Below are 17,879 nucleotides of genomic sequence, written 5' to 3'. Positions count from 1 at the left end.
ACACTCCTCCCTCCCTGAGCGGCACGTTCCATTTGTGTTTCAGGATGAAGAAAACACCTCGGTGAGCAGCAGCGACGCAGGACTCGGCAGCGAACATGAAAGTGAGGCAGCAACCATCGGTGAGCTCTCAGTTGGTTCCGAGCTTTTGATTCCCTCACATGGAACCGATCCTTATCTCCGGTCTTTTCCAGAGAATGGCCCGGCAGCCTCCATCTGCACTGTCCCCTTTGTGCCCACCGACACGTCTCTGGTGTCAGCCCTGATCCTGCGTCATGTCCCGACCGCTCGCCTGGTGGAGGACCTGGGGCACGAGCTGACCTACATTCTGCCGTACAGCGCCGCCAAGAACGGAGCCTTTGTCGAGCTCTTCAAGGACCTGGACTTGAAACTGCACGAGCTCGGCATCTCGAGCTACGGAGTGTCCGACACCACGCTGGAGGAGGTGGGACACCATCTAGCAAGCAGCTCAGTTTTTGAATCCTCGCGAAGTCTGACTTCACTGTTGCAACTGAGAAAAAATGTTTGCTCACGAAAACACATTTAACGTCTTTCCAGATTTTCCTGAAAGTGGCTGAAGATAATGGAGTGGATACTGAAGTTCTCTCAGGTGAGCAGGAAGTGGCCTTCACCTTTCAGAGTAAGACTCTGGAGGCTAGTTTTTACCGTCTGTGTCTGCTTGTTCAAAGACGGCACCCTTCCCGTCCGGGCACGGAGGAGGACTCACGCCTTTGGGGGCGGAGAACATCAGAGCTGCCTGAAACCCATATCAGAAGACGACACCTATGACTGCAATGACTCAGAGGGAGACCCTGGTACACAAAAACACAAAAGTACACAACAAAACACCATAGTCACTGAAATCAACAACATCATAAATCAGTGCTTCCTAAGAAAAGATCCAGTGACCCCCCCAATACTAACACTTATCTTATAATTTATCTTGATTTAAATCAAAATCTTGTTTACAATTGGACTCTTTTTATTTATATGTTGTATAATCAGGTGTACATCTGAATAAACCTCCTTTGTACTAATGAGGTTATTGTCATTATAGCTGCTCAACATGAGAAAAACCTGCAATGTGTGACATCAGCGATCAATACTGCGATGACGATATGACTTGCAATACATGAACAAAAAGCAAAACCAAAAACAACGAGTGTTCCCTCGCTATATCGCCGTTAGACTTTTGGGTCGCATTTATACTGCATGGTTCAAGTGACCCTATTCCGATTTTTTTTCCTCTCATGTGGCACAGATCGGATATGACCGGTGAACGTGTAAGCAGGACAAAAGCGCATGGATTCCGATTTTCTCAGATCGGATACAGGCCTCACTCATATGTGGAAATAAATCGGATACGAATCGGCTACGTGCATTTGCGTGTGCCATGTAAGCAGACAAATCGGATATTCCCCAGTAAATGCAAGTAGTATGTCAGTGACGTCAACGCAGAAGACCACCGACTGAGATCAGATGACTTATAAGGTGCTTTTGTGTGCTGATTTTGCTGTTCGAGGACAGCTGGAGCCCCATCTGCATGTTACCTTTCAGCTTCAGGCTTCAGACCGTAGTCGGAAACCGCTGTTATTTCCGGTCCCGGTCGGGACGCAAACGGTAACTAATGAAGCGGGACACCGTTGCTCTGGAACAGGCTAGAAGCCTTTCATTCCTTCGCTTGGAGGATCAAACTGTTAGTCCAGCACAACGTCTGCAAACACTTCCTCATTCAAAACTCAGAGAGAGCTGGCCGAGCAGCCCTTCTTTTTCCTCTCCCGCGCATCCCTTCAGGAGCGCTCAAGGCAACGCCTCCTTCCGTCGCTGCGTTGCCTCCATGACAACCGCAGTCACACAAAAGTCTGAAGGATGTCTGCGAAAGGCGGAAATGCTGCTACGTAGTCCTCAGAACGTCTACGTTTGATAGCTTCAGCATTGTTTACTGTAAATGCAAAAATCAGATACGGGTCACTTTTAAAAGATGATTTAAGTGGGTCGTCAAAAAAATCGGATATAGTCAGAAAATTGGATTTGGGCATCAAGACCTGCAGTGTAAAGCCGGCCTTTGTGCTTCACAGATTTTGTTCAGTTCAGTATTACATGTCTTTTTTTTCGTTCTCGTTCTCTCCAGTGCATTGTTTTCTGCGCCTTGATTGGCTGGTGACCTTGTCAATCAATCTCCTCCGGGCTGTACAGAATACACTCAGTTTGCCACATTTACACAAATCTTAAATTAAGATGATTTTATTTATTGTTTTCATTCTAAAATGCTGGACTTGTTTTTTTTTGTGAAGTTTAGGAGTTTAATAATTGTGAAAGTGTATAAAGTCTGTAGTGATGAGTTTTGCAGCATTGTATCAAATATCCACTCCTTCACAGATCTCACATATGGAACATTTCACAGATCACCCGCAATAAACAAGGCAACATTGCATCATTTCCATTTCACTGCAACTTTTTTATTTAAACAAAAAGTCAACATAACTTCAATTATATTTCAAATGATCCTCGTCCACAAAGGAGGCTGGCATCTAACATAAAAGGCTCCATTTGATGAACTTTAAGGGCTTCATCCGTATGCTTAGATGCGTAATGGGCTCTATTTGAATCATTAAACACTTCAAGCTGCTATTTATTGCAGTTTCTTTTGCGATACCCCTATTGCAAACACAACGATGATACATTTTTGATTTATAGTGTCATTCATAAAGCAGATTCGAGTTTGTGATGCCAAAACCTTATTTATTCTGCCACATTTTGAAAGCAGAAGAAGAACGCTAGAGCATCATGCACACTCTGTCGGGAAGCACGGCCGTTAAAGCACATACAGGATGTAACCCTGGCAAACTGCACGTATCGCGTCTCTGCACAGACATCTGACACAGAAGAGACTCATTGACAAGATCAACTGTCAATCAGGACACAGAGCACTGCTAAAAAAAAAGGATGCAAAGGTGCACTGCAAAATGTTTGCAAAACAGCTAGACCACAAAAGGTGAACCACGATATACCAAAGGGAACCCTGTATATTTGAAAATCCGACATAAAGACACTTTGAAACAAAATGTGACAGTTTTACTGATGTTTTATTGATAAAGGCATCACTCAGTGATGCCTTTATCAATAGGTCATCCATCAGTAAAACTGTGTTCTTGTCAGAAAAGTGACTTTTGTTGCGTCTAATTTTTCTGTTTGCCTGCTGAGGCTGTTTGGTCACATGACCCGCTGTGTCCTATCAGACTGCAGGGAGACGGACTGGCTGAGCTGCACAGAGGGCAAAGGCTCGTATCAGGTAAATGGGTGGAGCCTAAGGAGGCAGCAGTTCGTGGCTCTGATGTGGAAGCGCTTCCTGTACGCACGGCGCTCCAGAAAAGGATTCTTTGCTCAGGTACGCTGGTGATGCAGCCCTCCCGTCAGGCTGTCTGCGGCCGGCTCACCTGGGACACATGTGCTTTCAGATCGTTCTCCCGGCCGTGTTTGTCTGCATCGCTCTGGTGTTCAGCCTCATTGTGCCACCTTTTGGGAAGTATCCCAGTCTGGAGCTGCAGCCATGGATGTACGAGGATCAGGTCACCTTCATCAGGTACACGCCTTTCTGACATCCCCGCAGCACCTCCGTCAGCCGTATTTACCGAGTTCCCTCTGACCTCAGCGACGACGCTCCCGGAGACGCCAACATGCAGAAGTTACTGAAGTCTCTAATGGAGCCTCCAGGTTTTGGGACACGCTGCATGGACGGATACTCCATTCCGTAAGAACAGACTTTTCTTCATCCTCTTGAGGTTTTTCACCATCCGACAGAAACCTCCTCAGATTATGTTGAGCCGTTAGTCTGATTTCCTGCCCTCTCCTCAGAGAGTCTCCCTGCACGATGGGTGATGAAGACTGGCACAACCCAGACGTTCCTGAGAGTCTCCAGCAGTTGTTTAGTTCTGGAAACTGGACCATGGAGAACCCGTCCCCAAGCTGCTTCTGCGCCTCTGATGGCAAGAAGAGGATGCTGCCAGACTGTCCCGTGGGAGCAGGCGGTCTGCCTCCCCCTGAGGTCTCCTGACATTAAAACTTTTCTTTTTTTCTTCCAAATCTTCCGAGTTTGAACCATGGCGTTTGACCAGAGTCATATTTACCGCAAAACGTCTTTTTAACTTTTATTATTCTCCACAGATGAAGCTGAGCGCCACAGACACCTTACAGAACCTGACTGGAAGAAACATCTCAGACTACCTGGTGAAAACTTACGCTCAGATCATCGGGAAGAGGTGAGGCGCTCACTACCCACCCGGTCCAAAGGACCTGAACAAGAACAGAGACTGAAGGTTTTTGTTGTTTCCACAGCCTGAATAACAAAGTCTGGGTGAACGAGTTCAGGTCAGCATTTGGATTTCATTAACCTTTTTGGCCAGTCGGCTCTGGAAACTCAAATAGTTTTGTCTGCAGGTACGGAGGCTTCTCATTGGGTGCCAGGAGTACACAGGTGCTCCCACCAGCTAACGAGATCGATGACGCCATCGAGAGAGTCCGAAATATCTTCGAGCTACAGAAGGTGGGTGAGCCAGAAGTCGCTTGAAAGGTTTGAGGGTGTCACTAGTCTGTGTTTTATGTTTCCTAATACTAGATGGAAATGCAGGTTATTTTGCTGTAGCTGTAGCTGTTGAATCACCTAACACTAACACAATGTTTTTTTTAAAAGGTAAAAAGTTTTAGGGAAAAAAACACAAGGCAAATGGAACATTCAGTGAATATTTTCTGCAGTGTTTCTTTATTTGCAGATGTTATGGCGTTGTCTTCTTCATAAAAAGAGAAGTGCTCCTCTATCCCAAATTTACATCATCGACAAAGCTGTTTGTAAAATCCACTCTGTAAATGTTAAGACTATAAAATCCCACTCTGATCATCTTTTGCTCTATTTTCAAAGCAGTGGTCTTAATTAAAAGGAATTTATTTATGAAGGTCATTTTTATCCATTATTAAAAAAAACTAGGACATAATTTCTGCCGAGCGGCAGGAGAAATTCACCTCCAAGTTTTAAGTGGACCCCTTTGTTTACACTTAGTCCCACTAGCTTACAGCCCCTCACTATCCCAACCTTACATTACAGCTGCAACAAAAATTGTGACCGATATTGGAGGAGGTCTAGGCTGATCAGAGTAGATCAAGCAGAATTTTAAACTTACCAAACTCCCTGACCCCCCCCACACACACACACACACACAGTCTCTGATTCAGAAAGTATGTGAGTCTGAAGACTCAACCATCTGTCGGTTTCCTCAGGGTGCTGCTGCAGATCGATTCCTTGACAGCCTGTCCAACTTCATCAATGGTCTGGACACAAAGAACAACGTTAAGGTGAGTGAGGCCTTCAGGTACAGCGGAACAAGAACAACTGTTCACCTGTGAGAGCCAAGAACTGCAGGTTCTAGAGCAGCTGAATGATTGTAGGGACTCAGCCTGGTCCCTGTGCAGGTGAGACGCCAGTCCTGATAGAATTTTAATCGGTCCTCTCAGGTCTGGTTCAACAACAAGGGCTGGCACAGCGTCCCGGCCTTCATGAACGTGATGAACAACGCCATCCTGAGAGCTAACCTGCCTCCTGGTGCAGACCCCAGCAACTACGGCATCATGTCCTTCAACCACCCGCTGAACCTGACCAAGGAGCAGCTGTCGCAGGTGGCCCTGTGAGTGCACACCTGAGAACACCTGACTGTCTGCCATTTGGACTGGACTTTGATCTGCAGTGTTTTTCTAATTGGCTCCCCCTCTCCATCTTCGTCTCCAGGGTAACGACCTCTGTGGACGTTCTGGTTTCCATCTGTGTCATCTTCGCCATGTCCTTCGTTCCTGCGAGCTTCGTGGTCTTCCTCATCCAGGAGCGAGTCAACAAAGCCAAACACATGCAGTTCATCAGCGGCGTGCAGCCACTGCTCTACTGGACGGCCAACTTCCTTTGGGACATGGTGAGCCCCCCCCCCCCAAAAAAAAAGAAAATCCTCTGTGTCAGTGTCTGTTGGTGCTGAGATTTGGTGTGTCTCTGCAGTGTAACTACTTTGTCCCGGCCGCCCTCGTCATCCTCATCTTTGTCTGCTTTCAACAAAAAGCCTATGTGTCATCTGCCAACCTGCCGGTTCTCGCGCTGCTGCTGCTGCTCTACGGGTCAGACACTCTACCACAGCACATAGATTCAGTTCTCGTTCAGGCCCTAAATGATCTGTTTTCTGCCCCCTTAGCTGGTCCATCACTCCCCTCATGTACCCGGCATCCTTCTTCTTCACCATCCCCAGCACGGCTTATGTCGTCCTCACCAGCGTCAACATCCTCATCGGCATCAACGGCAGCATCTCCACCTTCGTCATGGAGCTTTTTGGAGACCACGTGAGTCCACGCTGACCAGCATCAGACTGGCCTGAAGGAGCAGCGCCGTAACTTTACCTTCTCTGCAGGAGATCGGAGGCATCAACGACATCCTGAAGAATGTTCTGCTCATCTTTCCACACTTCTGTCTCGGCCGAGGACTCATCGACATGGTGAAGAACCAGGCGATGGCCGACGCCCTCGAGAGATTTGGTGAGAGAAGCAGAGCCCAACTTTTGTCCTCTAAACAAAGTTCGCTTTTCAGTTTCCTTCATTTAAGAAAACTGTTGCAGAAGAAATGGATCCGGACAAAACAGTTTTGTTAGAATGTATCCCATAGGTTAGCGGTCTCCAACCTTTTTCAGGTCACAGACCGGTTTAAGGTCAGCCAACACTTTCATGGACCGGCCTGTACATGGCTGAAGTTAGGCGTCTTGATTTTTTTCTTCTTTTTTTTAGCCTCCAGTTTCTCTTAACTGAAGTTTATCTTCAGCCTCTGTAAAGTATCTGCAGCTGCTTCAAACTTTATCTGTTCATTAGATTTCATGTAGGAACCATTAAAATGTGATAACCCATAACCGTCAAAGTGGAAGCTAAAAAATCAGACGCCAATTTCAGGCTCTTCTGACTTTTAAGGTGCGATGGATAAATACATTGAAAAAAATGTCACTAAAACTGGTATTTTCTAAAAACAATAAATGTGAATCCACCATTTGAACAACTTTACTAGCAGCCTCCTTAGACGTTAAATATTCTGCATTATTATTATTATGGTCTATGGGAACAACTGTCACAATAAATCCCTATTTGGGGTAAAGATTCCTGGTTTTTGTCTGATAAATGCAGATTTCTTTTATTGTGAAGTGGAAGGCTCTTATTCTGTTTCCTCTCTGGGTGTTTTCTGCAAAACCAAGTTTCCTAATATGTCTGTTTTTTGTCAGTTTTGCTAGCTTGAGGGATTTAATTTAACACCACTTTTCGACACGGGATGGAGGGACTTGACAGGAGTTTTCCAAAATAAAATTTCCTTCAGAATCAGATTTTAAATGAAACCAAAAAAATGTAGGCCACGTTTAAACTGTGTGCATAGGTGCTCGAATAACCAAAGTGTCGATCCCACAAGAAGAATCAGGAGAAAACGGTAGGAGACTGCTGAGCAGAAGCGACTGATTAGCTCTGGTGTCATGCAGAAGTGTGACTGGAACCACATCCTTTTCTGATTCTGTGAAGGTAACTGAAGGGTTGGAAACCCTCATCTTAAGTCAGATGAGATGCCAGGTATTTAAAGTCCCATCCTCCAGTCATGCACAGCCACAACGTTTTAGTGCAGCAAACTAGATCACCTGAAACAAAACAATGAACCTGCACACACAGAAAGAGAACTTTTACCCCAAACACTCAATATACAAGAAACCCTACAAAAATACGACCAGGGTCGTGACAGTCATGTTCATTTTTCAATGGGACCGGTACCAACGGTACCACCGACCGGTACCAGCCTGGAGCCTGGGGGTTGGGGACCACTGCCATAGAGAACATCCATTTAGGTAACCTAGAACAGTTAAAGTAGAAGTTACCTAAATTCTAACTCATAAACAATCTTTAGTGATGAACATGTGTCACATCCTTTTATCCCCTATGAGACGGAGGTTTGAACCTGCAGCTCACCGCTGGATGCGTTCTAACGTCACACGCTTCCAGGTCACAGAGAAGGCAGGAGTTTCTGGAACAGGACCTTCAGTTTCAGAGAGCTGAAAGAAGCCTGCCTCCTCTTTAAGACCGCTCATGTATTGTTTGGGTTTTGGACGGCCTTTTGTCCTGCTAATTTTATTCAGAAATCAAATGTTTTGAGAGTGAGAACATTCTGCTTTCATCTGGCGGTTTGGACCACCTCTGCTCTTCAAGGAATCCTTTTTGTTCCCTGTTTTAGGAGGGTTGTTAAGCTACCAAATTCCTCCCTTGAAGTCTGAGTTCAGTCATGAACAGAGCTACACCCTCAGCTCTGCAGCATTTCTGCATCCACGAGCAGCAGCTGGGAGCCAGGAACAGGCAGACTGATGTTTGCTGTTGTGTTCCAGGTGAGAACAGGTTCCGCTCGCCTCTGGAGTGGGACATGGTGGGGAAAAACCTCTTTGCCATGGCTGTGGAGGGAGTGGTCTTCTTCATCATCACTCTCCTCATCCAGTACAAGTTCTGCATCAAGCCCAGGTAAGTCCAATCTGTCTTGATTCTGACCTGCTTTACAGCTCAGATCTTTAAAGTTACTCATCTGGATCTTTTTATGTACTTTTTAAGATTGTCTTCTCTCAGTGTTTAAATAAAGTTTTTAAAAGCTTGCTGAGCTTATGCTGCTTCTATGTTCAGGCCGATCAGTAAGCTCACCAAGATGGGATCTCTGGGAGAGGAGGATGAGGATGTGGCCCGGGAGAGACAGCGCATCGTCCAAGGTCTTGGACAGGGAGACATCCTGGAGCTCCGCCAGCTCACCAAGGTACACCAAACACCTGAACGGCTCTGACATCTGGACAGGGTCTGCCGCTTGGTGCATTTTGCTGCAGTTGTGGAAAATGAACCATATTTGTTCCCTGCAGGTGTTTAAGAGGAAGCAGAAGCCGGCTGTGGATAGACTTTGTGTGGGGATTCCACCTGGAGAGGTGAGACGAGCTCCTGCAGACATGACGCTTCTGGTGGTGTGATTGTTCAGCAGGGTCCAGGAGTAAAACCTGTGTGTCTCTGTGTGTGTCTCTGTGTGTGTCTCTGTGTGTGCGCACGCTCAGTGTTTTGGCCTTCTCGGGGTTAATGGAGCTGGAAAAACAACAACCTTCAAGATGCTGACTGGGGACACCATGGTGACTAGTGGAGAAGCCTTCCTGGCTGGAAAAAGGTGAGGATGGACGGAGGAGCGACTCTTCAACTTCCTTGTTGAAGCTGATTTAAAACCACTTGATGGCTTGTTCCAAAATCCAGCCCATTTCCATTAACTTCAGTTTGAAAACAACCAAATGACACAGCATGCAAACGTCTATGTTGGTTAGCTTGTTTTCACTATTAAGTGTATACCTAATATGGAAGGTCTTTGTTCTTGGGATAAGTTTCTTTTAAATTTCTGATTTTACTTCATGTTTAGGATCAAAATTGCACTGAAAGAGGACCTGGTTGATTGATCTGAGCATTAAAACAGCTTCCATGTTCCACAAATTTGATGAGGTTTGATGATCTTCAGTCTAATCCCTCAAATAGGCCCAAAATGAACCAACAGATCACATGACCTCATGGTTTCTACTCCACTAAGTGCAGCTGAGCGCTGGTCAGAGTCAGCGGAACCCAAGAAATCAGTCCCAAAGCGGCCGTTCATCTGTGTCTGAAATCTTGTCGGGGCTCTTCAAAGTGCATAAGGACAGTTTGGAGTCTGATCTTGAAGCGTCAAAGGGAACCTCGGTTCTCATCGGGGAACGTTGTTGGTTTCAGTCTGACCTGCTTTCTGCAGGCTAATTCTGGATTACCCTCAAAGTTTAACCTGCAAAGCTGAAAGCAGAACCCGGAGCCTGGTTTGCAGATGTACAACAGAGCAGTCCTGCTGTTTTCAGGTCACAGGATCGATGAATGTCTGACCTCCGCTTCACTTTCAACACAGCAAATTCTCCCAGGATCAGAGTCTTCATAGTTTCCGGTCTGGAAATTCAAGCTTTGAAATACAGAGTCTTGATCAGCTGACAGTCAGTCACAGCAGACGCCGTGTTTGCTGAACACTTGCGTTACGTTCACACCGCCCTCAGCAGTGATCGTCCATGTGACCACTTTCAATAAAAGGTCCACGTAAATGCACATTACAGGCTTCCGTCTTTACCACTCTTGTGTTTATGCGTTGCTACAAAACACACAGCCATTGAACGCACGTTGAAAGTTAAACCAGACGGGTCTCAGATTTGGTATTTTCCCTTTAATTCACAGAAGTCCCAACCGTTTGAAAATTGATCATGGAGGAGAAATTCTTAACTGTGGTCTGAGCCCAAATGACATCAAGTCTTTCATAAATTGGAATAGAGCTGTGAAAGAAAAGACTAGCAAGACTAGCGAGATTTAGTACCAAGCCTCCTCCAAATGTAGTCACATGCACTAGGAAACAGTAGAAAAAGAAGAAGAAGCCCCTCCCTGCTTGTCCAGTGTGAACGTAGCATAACAGTGAAAGCTGTTTCCCTTCCAACCTGTAGAAAGACATTCATTCCTCCGTCACTCCTACGCATGTCTGAACTGAGCTTTCTGTGGCGTTCTGGTGTCTGCAGCATCCTCAGGGAGATCGACGAGGTCCATCAGAACATGGGCTACTGTCCTCAGTTTGACGCCATCAACGAGCTGCTGACGGGAAGAGAGCACCTGGAGCTGTACGCCGTGCTCAGAGGCGTTCCTGGGAACGAAGTGTGCGACGTGAGTCCAGCTGACACACGTGCTCAGGCACACACACACATGCACACACTCATGGCCTGTTTGATTGACAGGTGGCTGAGTGGGGCATCAGGAAGTTGAGCCTGCTGAAGTACGCGGACAAAAGAGCTGGAAGCTACAGCGGAGGAAACATGAGGAAGCTGTCGACGGCCATCTCTCTGATCGGAGCGCCCCCTGTGGTCTTCCTGGTAATCACCCCCCCCCTTCACCTCCAGCCTGAATGGAAGTTGAATGAAGCAGCTGCTGATGTTTAGGCTCCACCTTCCACTTCTGCTGCTGCAGCATTAAAGTTCCAGTTCAGTTGAACAAACTACTGAGCTGCAGAAAAGACACACCAGGATCCAGCTGAGTCACGCTGAAGTTTAAGTGTGTTACACAACCCCCCTCCCACCAGCCAATCAGAGAGCGGCTTAACTGGATTTGAGGGATTGGGTAACGGAGGATTTGAAAGAGCAGCTGCTGTTGTTGACTGAGTACAGAAGCAGAGGCAGGCAGGTGTTGAAGGGCAGTTGGGGGGTGAGCCATGATGCCCCTGCTGCCTCTGCTCCTCACCTTCAGCCTCTGCTTCCTGCTCCACCTGTGGGCCAACCTGAACCTGGCTGTGCTGCTCGTTACAGGACGAGCCCACCACCGGCATGGACCCCAAGGCCCGCCGCGCCCTCTGGAACTGCATCCACAGCGTGATTAAACAGGGGCGCTCCATCGTCCTCACCTCCCACAGGTGAGTCCAGAACCTCCAGGCCCCTCTTGTCCTGTTTCTAGATCCATGCTCTGCTCCTTCATCGGTGCGCTGCCTGTGTTTCAGTATGGAGGAGTGTGAGGCTCTGTGCACCAGGATGGCCATCATGGTGAACGGCAGGTTTAGATGTTTGGGCAGCGTCCAGCACCTGAAGAACAGGTAAGACGCTGGGAGCCCTGAGCTCAGGGTTTCTGATGGGGAAAAAACATGAAGCTGCCGTTCCAGACAACTGCTCCGTCCGGTCTGTGAGCATGAGCTGTGTCTGTCCTTCAGGTTTGGGGACGGCTACACCATTATTCTGCGGGTGGCGGGGCCCGACCCAGACCTGCTGCCCGTCATGAAGTTCATCGAGAGCGAGCTGAGCGGCAGCACGCTGAAGGAGAAGCACCGCAACATGCTGCAGTACCAGCTGCCCTCATCGCTTACGTCACTCGCACACATCTTCTCCATCCTCGCCAAGAACAAAGACACGCTGCGGATCGAGGACTACTCTGTCACTCAGACCACACTGGACCAGGTGAGCACAGAACACAGCTGGACAGGTGTTTACATCACTCGTGCACATGGAAAGCTGTAGAGACTTTTGGTGATAAAAACGTTATGGAGCTACAGGGTGGTGTTGGGGCAGATGAGAAATGTGGTCCTAACAGATCTGAACTTGTGTTTTTGCTTTCAGGTGTTTGTTAACTTTGCAAAGGACCAGAGTGATGACTACGTCACCAAAGATGCTTCCGTAAGGCGAAAAGACACCATTATTGAAGTGCCAGAACTTGGCTCCGCCCATGGAGCAGCTGAGGGAGGGGCCAGCCAGAGGGAGAGCATCATGTGACATTTGAAGGCTACAACTTCAGATTGGACTTGCAGCAGGGAGGACGCCCGAGCCTCCCCTGCTTTGACGTGCCAGTGATTTGAGTTTGGAGGTGGGCGGAGCTATCTGCTACTTGATGCCAGCCAATGCAAACGGTTTCCTGTGGAGGTGAAACTCGCACCCCGCAGCCTCTCGTGGTTGAACATGAGGAGCTGCTGTTCTGAACTAAGGATGAAGAATCAAAATCATTTCAAACGGCCGAGGGCTCGAGCGCAAATTTTTTTACAAACCTTGATTTTTGTCATGGGACTTTATTTATATTTGTAGCTGAAACACTGACTGTTAATCTGTTTTATTTTGAAAATGTCCTTGCTATTTCCTGTAGTGTTCAGCAGCCAATCAGAGCGCTTGTTAGGAAGAAGAGTTGACTGATTTTATAGTTTTTTTTTTATGAACCTTTGAAAAGGAACAGATCTGTTAGTTTGGGCGTGAACCGGCAAAAAATACCTCATCCATTCCTGGAAGCACACAACTACAGAACTGATGGGTGACCGGCTGACCGATGACGGCGTGGCGCCGGTTCAAAGCTGCCCTCTGCTTCATGTGATCGTTGTGCTGCTGATGCAAGCAGAGCTGTTACAGCCCAGCCAGTAGAATAAACAGAACTGACACCAACGTGTTTGGCTCCCTGCTGTGATGGAGGCCTCTTCTGCAGAGAGAAGACGCGCGTGCGTTTCACACACTGATGGGGAAACCTGTTTACAGTCTGAGTCTGACGGCAGCAGTTTCAAATATCTTCCTGCTGCAGAGGAGGACTTCAGAGATGCTGTGAGGTTCATGCTATTCTGCAGGCTTCATTAAAGGCCTCTTGCTCATCTCAAGATGACCATTGAGTTGCAAGTATCTCCACATCCAGCATTTGTTAAAAGTCTGCAGCTTCTTCTCTCACTTCCTTCAGAACTGAAGCTCAAGTCAAGTCACAGACAAACTTTTTAAGCTGGAGATTTGCGGAAAAGCACTGAAGACTTTGCAATGGCCTCCACTAAATGTTTACTAATGCGCGGACACTTTAAACCACAGTAATGTAACCCTTGTGCTATCCTAAGCATTTTAACATTGGGAGTGGGGTCATCTAGACCCACTAGACAGTGCTCTGAACCTTTTTTCTTCAATGATTTGTGATCTTCACTGGTGTCCATGGATTACATGAAATCTTTCCACCTTTATCCACCTTTGTCATGGTAGGAAGAACACGTCAAAGTAAGGGTGGAGTCATCTAAGATAGCACAAGGGTTAAACACATCACTGTACCTCTGAGGAGACCGCTTCTCTGATCAAAGCATTTTAAGACGACTAGAGATTTGAACATCTTGACATCATCTGTAGAGACAGTTTGCAGATTTACTGTTTGTCTCCATGGCTTTGAAACAGATATGACATTCTCAAAGCTCTTCCCGCTTTGGCCAAAACCGTCTACATGGTTCAGTGAAACACCGTGGATCGGCAGCAAAAGCTCATCTGACTTAACAGTTCGTGTCTGCACGTGGTAACCTTCAGCGTTCTGCTGGTCCTGCAGATCTGAATGTTTAGACATTACAGCACATCACCATGAAAATGCCCATCCCTCATGTCCAGCTGACAGAATATATTAAAGTCAATGAGACTAAAAAAGAAAACATAATGAACTCACACTTCGTCTGCATTAACCTTTACTTAAAACATGGCAAGGGGAGTAGGTTGATGGTCCGCAGGGGAGTGGGAGTTCCTGCCCCCAATTCCAAATGTTGGTGAGAAGAAAGCCATCAGAGCAGCACCAGGGGAAATAAAACAGACAGGAGGGGGCAGCAGAGAGCAGGGCAATGCTTTCACCACCAACTCTCCTTATCAGCTTTTCCACATCCTAAAGGCACAGCAGGTACTTTCCTCCCAGTGCAGCTGATCACCTTAGCTGTAGCTGGAACTGAGGTCTGCAAGCTTTAACGCAGAGAGTCATTTGGGCCCGTTTCGTATGGACCACAACCCAGTAAGAACCGTAAGGTTGCACTTCACTGTTGAGAAAAATCCAGCACTTTATGTATTTGTGGCCATTAAACCATCCATTTATGATATGTAGCTTTGAAATATTAATAATTGTTGAATCACATGTTTATTTTTTATACGTAACAATTCAACTCATTTTATTTGACAGCAGCACATGAGGTTCTTTTCAAATTAAAAAAAGGATCCTCCTGCTCCAGCAGATTTAGGATTTAAGGAGGTCAAACCTGGACAATTCCACCTTTATGACTTGTGAATGCTGGCCAGATCCTCCCCTGATGGTCATGGATCCCACAAAGTTTGGTGCCTAAAATGATTAGCTTCATGTCATTCCTTTTTGAATGCTCCCATAGTTCAGATGTGGTTTGGCTTCAGTTTTATGGTAGATCTTTTTCCGATCAAAACTCTTGATTCACCTGGACTTGAGACGGGCACGAAGTGAGAGGTTCCCCCGTGTGCTGGTGGAAACTCACAACATCTGGTAGTGATGGGCAGTCTCTTATCCAACGGGTCAGGACCAAACCTGCAATGCAGCTGAGTCCAGAGCCGTACACTAAGAGCTTTCTGCTAAAAGCCAGAAACACCACTGCAGGACCCAACCAGGAAGTGGATGACATCACTCTTCACGCACAAAAGAACTTTTCAAGCTTTACAGTCGGGGTGAATGTGTGCTACTTCATTATTTCACACCTGAAGTCAAAGAATAAAAGTCAAACTTTATTGTTCATATTTCAAAACATTCAGTCTTTTAGCGGCACTTTGTAAGGGAAGCCCCGCCTCCCCAGCAGGTTTAGATCATGCAGCTCTCATTCTTACTGACAGGGCCTTGGGTGCTGAGCCGTGATTGGTTAGTGCAGGAAATTCCGCTGGTTGCAGACTTGTTACCGTAGAGACCACAGGAAGTTAGTTCATGGGCGAGAAGAGACAGGGGTGCATGAGGCGGTTCCTCTGAGTGTCCAGGTGGGTGACGCTGTTCCTCACTGCAACACAAATGTGCAGTCAGCCTGTAGGTGCAGTCATACAACGCTTTAAGCAGGAAGTGCGGCGTGACGGGTGAAGGGGAGGAATCTCACCGGCAGCGACCACTCTTGCATCGTTGTGTGCTTTGTGTCGAACTTCAGCTCGATGGTCTGCGCTCTCGTACCACCAAAGGGCGTGAACTAACAAAGACAGGCCAATAACACCATCATCATCGCCGTCATCTGACGTCATCTTCTACAGAACTCAATACTTCCGGAGGCATGCTTATGAACTGTGTGTCAGTCAGGTGTTGCCCCGTACCCTGGTTCAGGGCGCCAAACTCGCTGTGGAATGCTCCTAGCAGCTTGCCGTAACCCGGGGCATCACGGGCGCAGATCGCTGCCTGGAAGGCGCTGCCCCAAACCGCCGGACCACCAGGACGCATCTGATAGCTCGCCAGCTCGTACACCCCTGGAACACATTCACCTGTCAGCAGAACCAGATGATGTCACTGCAAGGTATGACTACGGGGGTGGGGCTTACCGCCCTCCTTTGGCGGCTTGTGCAGGCGGCTCCATGGTACCAGGTAGGTGACTTCATTGTCCTGGGAGGTCAGCATCGGTAGAGCCTTAGAGATGTAGTCTGAAATCCAGGTGGGGTCCTGGGCCAGAGCGGCCCGTACAGCTGCCCGCTGAGAGTAACTGTCTGTGGGGGGGGGAGTAAATATCACAACTTCACCGCTTGACAGCTTGACCCTGAAGCTAATTAGTGAAAGTCCTCACCATACTTCCAGATATGGAACACTTGGTTCAGACCACCGTACTCCACGGTCCAGTAACCAATCAGCTCAGAGTGTGCGGTGCGCAGGTGGATCTTCTCATTGGTCAGCTTGAGGAAGGCAGCATTCTGATGGGGGTGGATGCTGTAGGTGCGAAACTCGTAGAATGTTTTGTGCTCCTGTTGGGGGCCAGTGTGGAGACGTGCACGAGCCTGCAGAGAGGAGGAGACAGGTCACGTGATCACCCTGGCAACAGCCAAGTGGGAGGAGCCAGACAAATTGCAACAAGAGCAGAGGGGTATTCCAGAAAGCAGGTTATGCTAGCTCCCACGGTAATTTTGAGGCTAAGGAAGCGGATAACCTCAGCTTTCTGTTCCAAAAACAGAGGTATGTTTCAGGGTATGTCAAGTTGCCATAGCAACTCATGCTCTGAACATAACCTGGTCTGTAGCAGGTTTAGTTGAAGGTTACTTTGTTTTCAGAGAGGTGAAGCAGCATGCCGTGTAGTGGAAGAAGAAGCTCAGACATACCCCGAGTAAGCACGTTCAGGCGGATTTCAGCCAGAGTTCAGGGTTAAAGTCAGGGTAGTTTGAACATGCTTCCTGGAATACCCCCCAGGAGAGGATGCTCTGAGGAAAACAGCTGGAGTATGAAGAGTTACTGTCGCCCCCTTCTGGATATCTGACTGAACTGCACCTGAGAGCTACGTGACACGAGCGTTCACGTTTGGGCGCGCACCACGAAGGCAGACGGGTCCACGGGAGGCCCTGTCCAGTTCAGGGTCCACGAAACCTGCGGGGCCCCTAAGCTGTCGGTCAATGTTTGACTCTAATCCAGACAAAGATCAACAGAAACGTTCCGAACCGAACCACAGAACCCCGTCACGTGGGTTCTCCCCTCTACTAGAGATGAGGACGAGAAATAAGTGGGGTGTGCAGATGGGGTCACTGGCGCGTTGACCTGCAGGGCAGGAGGACTCCTTGTGGTGTCAGAGCAGTGTGTTCGGTCTGCAGCAGCTGCAGGTCCACCTCTGGGTTTACAGGTCTTGGTCTGTGCAGGTGGACTCACCTGTGAGGTAGAGGCAGCAGGTCTGAGAAGAACCGCAGCGGACCTCAGAAACACACTCAGCTTCGACATGTTGGTCGGACTGAAGAAACGCGACCTGCAAAGATCCTCTGATGGCGAGAGCGCTCACTCTGGGAGAAAAATATCAATGCAAACGGGGTCTCAGCTGTCGGTTTGTTTACAATGTAAAGGTCAACCCAGAAATTATGTGTGAAACAACAAATATAGCCACAAATCTATGCTTTTCCTTGGACAATCTCTATAGCATGGAATTCTTGTACTTGTGTTAAAAAAACAATTTCTTACCTACTTCACAAACCAGGTGGGATGCGTACGATTCACCACAACCTTCAGATTCCACGTTAGAGGCACAAATAAAGGACACACGCTTCATGAGCCTGATGGGTCCATAGAGGTCAGCTCAGCTTCCTATCGGAGCCCTAAAGGTCAGAGAGGACTCGCTCGATCCTGAATTTGCAACAGAGTAAGCCTTCTTCTTGTTACGCTGTGACGTCAAATCCTTTAAAGGCTTAATTAATAACAAACATTCCTTCCAGAAAAAATCGGAGAGTTCTCATTAAATGTTGTTTCTTACGTTTCCACTGTCAAGCAGAAATCTGGAAACTTAATTTTACCATAATAATAACGCAAGCATATTCCCGGAACATAAACATTCGTGACGTAACATCCGTCACGGAAGTGGA

At 47.5% G+C, this 17,879-nt stretch overlaps 2 protein-coding genes across 5 annotated transcripts in view; one reads left to right on the top strand and one right to left on the bottom strand.

The window, feature by feature from the left end:
* Positions 1–13,010, top strand: part of abca1b (ATP-binding cassette, sub-family A (ABC1), member 1B) — a 53,623-nt gene extending 40,613 nt beyond the window's left edge. For 2 of the 3 annotated variants that reach the window (XM_011473151.4, XM_078953877.1), the window contains 27 exons: positions 44–119; positions 192–442; positions 556–607; positions 687–812; positions 3,237–3,385; positions 3,456–3,580; positions 3,650–3,748; positions 3,853–4,042; positions 4,162–4,256; positions 4,333–4,365; positions 4,435–4,540; positions 5,269–5,343; positions 5,503–5,672; positions 5,774–5,951; positions 6,032–6,147; positions 6,222–6,366; positions 6,435–6,558; positions 8,424–8,553; positions 8,710–8,836; positions 8,937–8,999; positions 9,123–9,229; positions 10,629–10,770; positions 10,842–10,976; positions 11,406–11,509; positions 11,594–11,686; positions 11,801–12,044; positions 12,204–13,010. In XM_011473151.4, the coding sequence (XP_011471453.1) occupies positions 44–119; positions 192–442; positions 556–607; positions 687–812; positions 3,237–3,385; positions 3,456–3,580; positions 3,650–3,748; positions 3,853–4,042; positions 4,162–4,256; positions 4,333–4,365; positions 4,435–4,540; positions 5,269–5,343; positions 5,503–5,672; positions 5,774–5,951; positions 6,032–6,147; positions 6,222–6,366; positions 6,435–6,558; positions 8,424–8,553; positions 8,710–8,836; positions 8,937–8,999; positions 9,123–9,229; positions 10,629–10,770; positions 10,842–10,976; positions 11,406–11,509; positions 11,594–11,686; positions 11,801–12,044; positions 12,204–12,356 (3,408 nt within the window). In that variant the 3' untranslated portion in view covers positions 12,357–13,010. Of the gene's footprint in view, positions 1–43; positions 443–555; positions 608–686; positions 813–3,236; positions 3,386–3,455; positions 3,581–3,649; positions 3,749–3,852; positions 4,043–4,161; positions 4,257–4,332; positions 4,366–4,434; positions 4,541–5,268; positions 5,344–5,502; positions 5,673–5,773; positions 5,952–6,031; positions 6,148–6,221; positions 6,367–6,434; positions 6,559–8,423; positions 8,554–8,709; positions 8,837–8,936; positions 9,000–9,122; positions 9,230–10,628; positions 10,771–10,841; positions 10,977–11,405; positions 11,510–11,593; positions 11,687–11,800; positions 12,045–12,203 lie in introns of all 3 variants that reach the window. The other variant, XM_078953876.1, reaches the window with a different exon arrangement.
* A 2,058-nt stretch (positions 13,011–15,068) lies between these two features.
* nipsnap3a (nipsnap homolog 3A (C. elegans)) lies at positions 15,069–17,827 on the bottom strand. 2 transcript variants are annotated; one of them, XM_004086487.3, is made up of 7 exons: positions 17,482–17,827; positions 17,179–17,306; positions 16,115–16,322; positions 15,876–16,037; positions 15,654–15,803; positions 15,446–15,532; positions 15,069–15,352 (listed from the first exon to the last, which is right to left on the bottom strand). In XM_004086487.3, exons 2-7 carry the CDS (start codon positions 17,245–17,247, stop codon positions 15,276–15,278), a joined length of 753 nt encoding a protein of 250 aa, XP_004086535.1. In that variant the 5' UTR covers positions 17,248–17,306; positions 17,482–17,827; the 3' UTR covers positions 15,069–15,275. The 2 variants fall into 2 exon arrangements, with proteins under 2 accessions (XP_004086535.1, XP_078810013.1); XM_078953887.1 differs by having other exon boundaries at positions 17,486–17,656.
* Between the last annotated feature and the right edge of the window lie 52 nt (positions 17,828–17,879).

Source organism: Oryzias latipes, chromosome 10 (genome assembly GCF_053564925.1).
Source record: "Oryzias latipes strain Hd-rR chromosome 10, Olatipes_Hd-rR_3.1".
Lineage (NCBI taxonomy): Eukaryota > Metazoa > Chordata > Actinopteri > Beloniformes > Adrianichthyidae > Oryzias > Oryzias latipes.
Note: the sequence above shows the minus strand (reverse complement) of the source record. Positions and strands in the feature narration are given on the sequence as shown.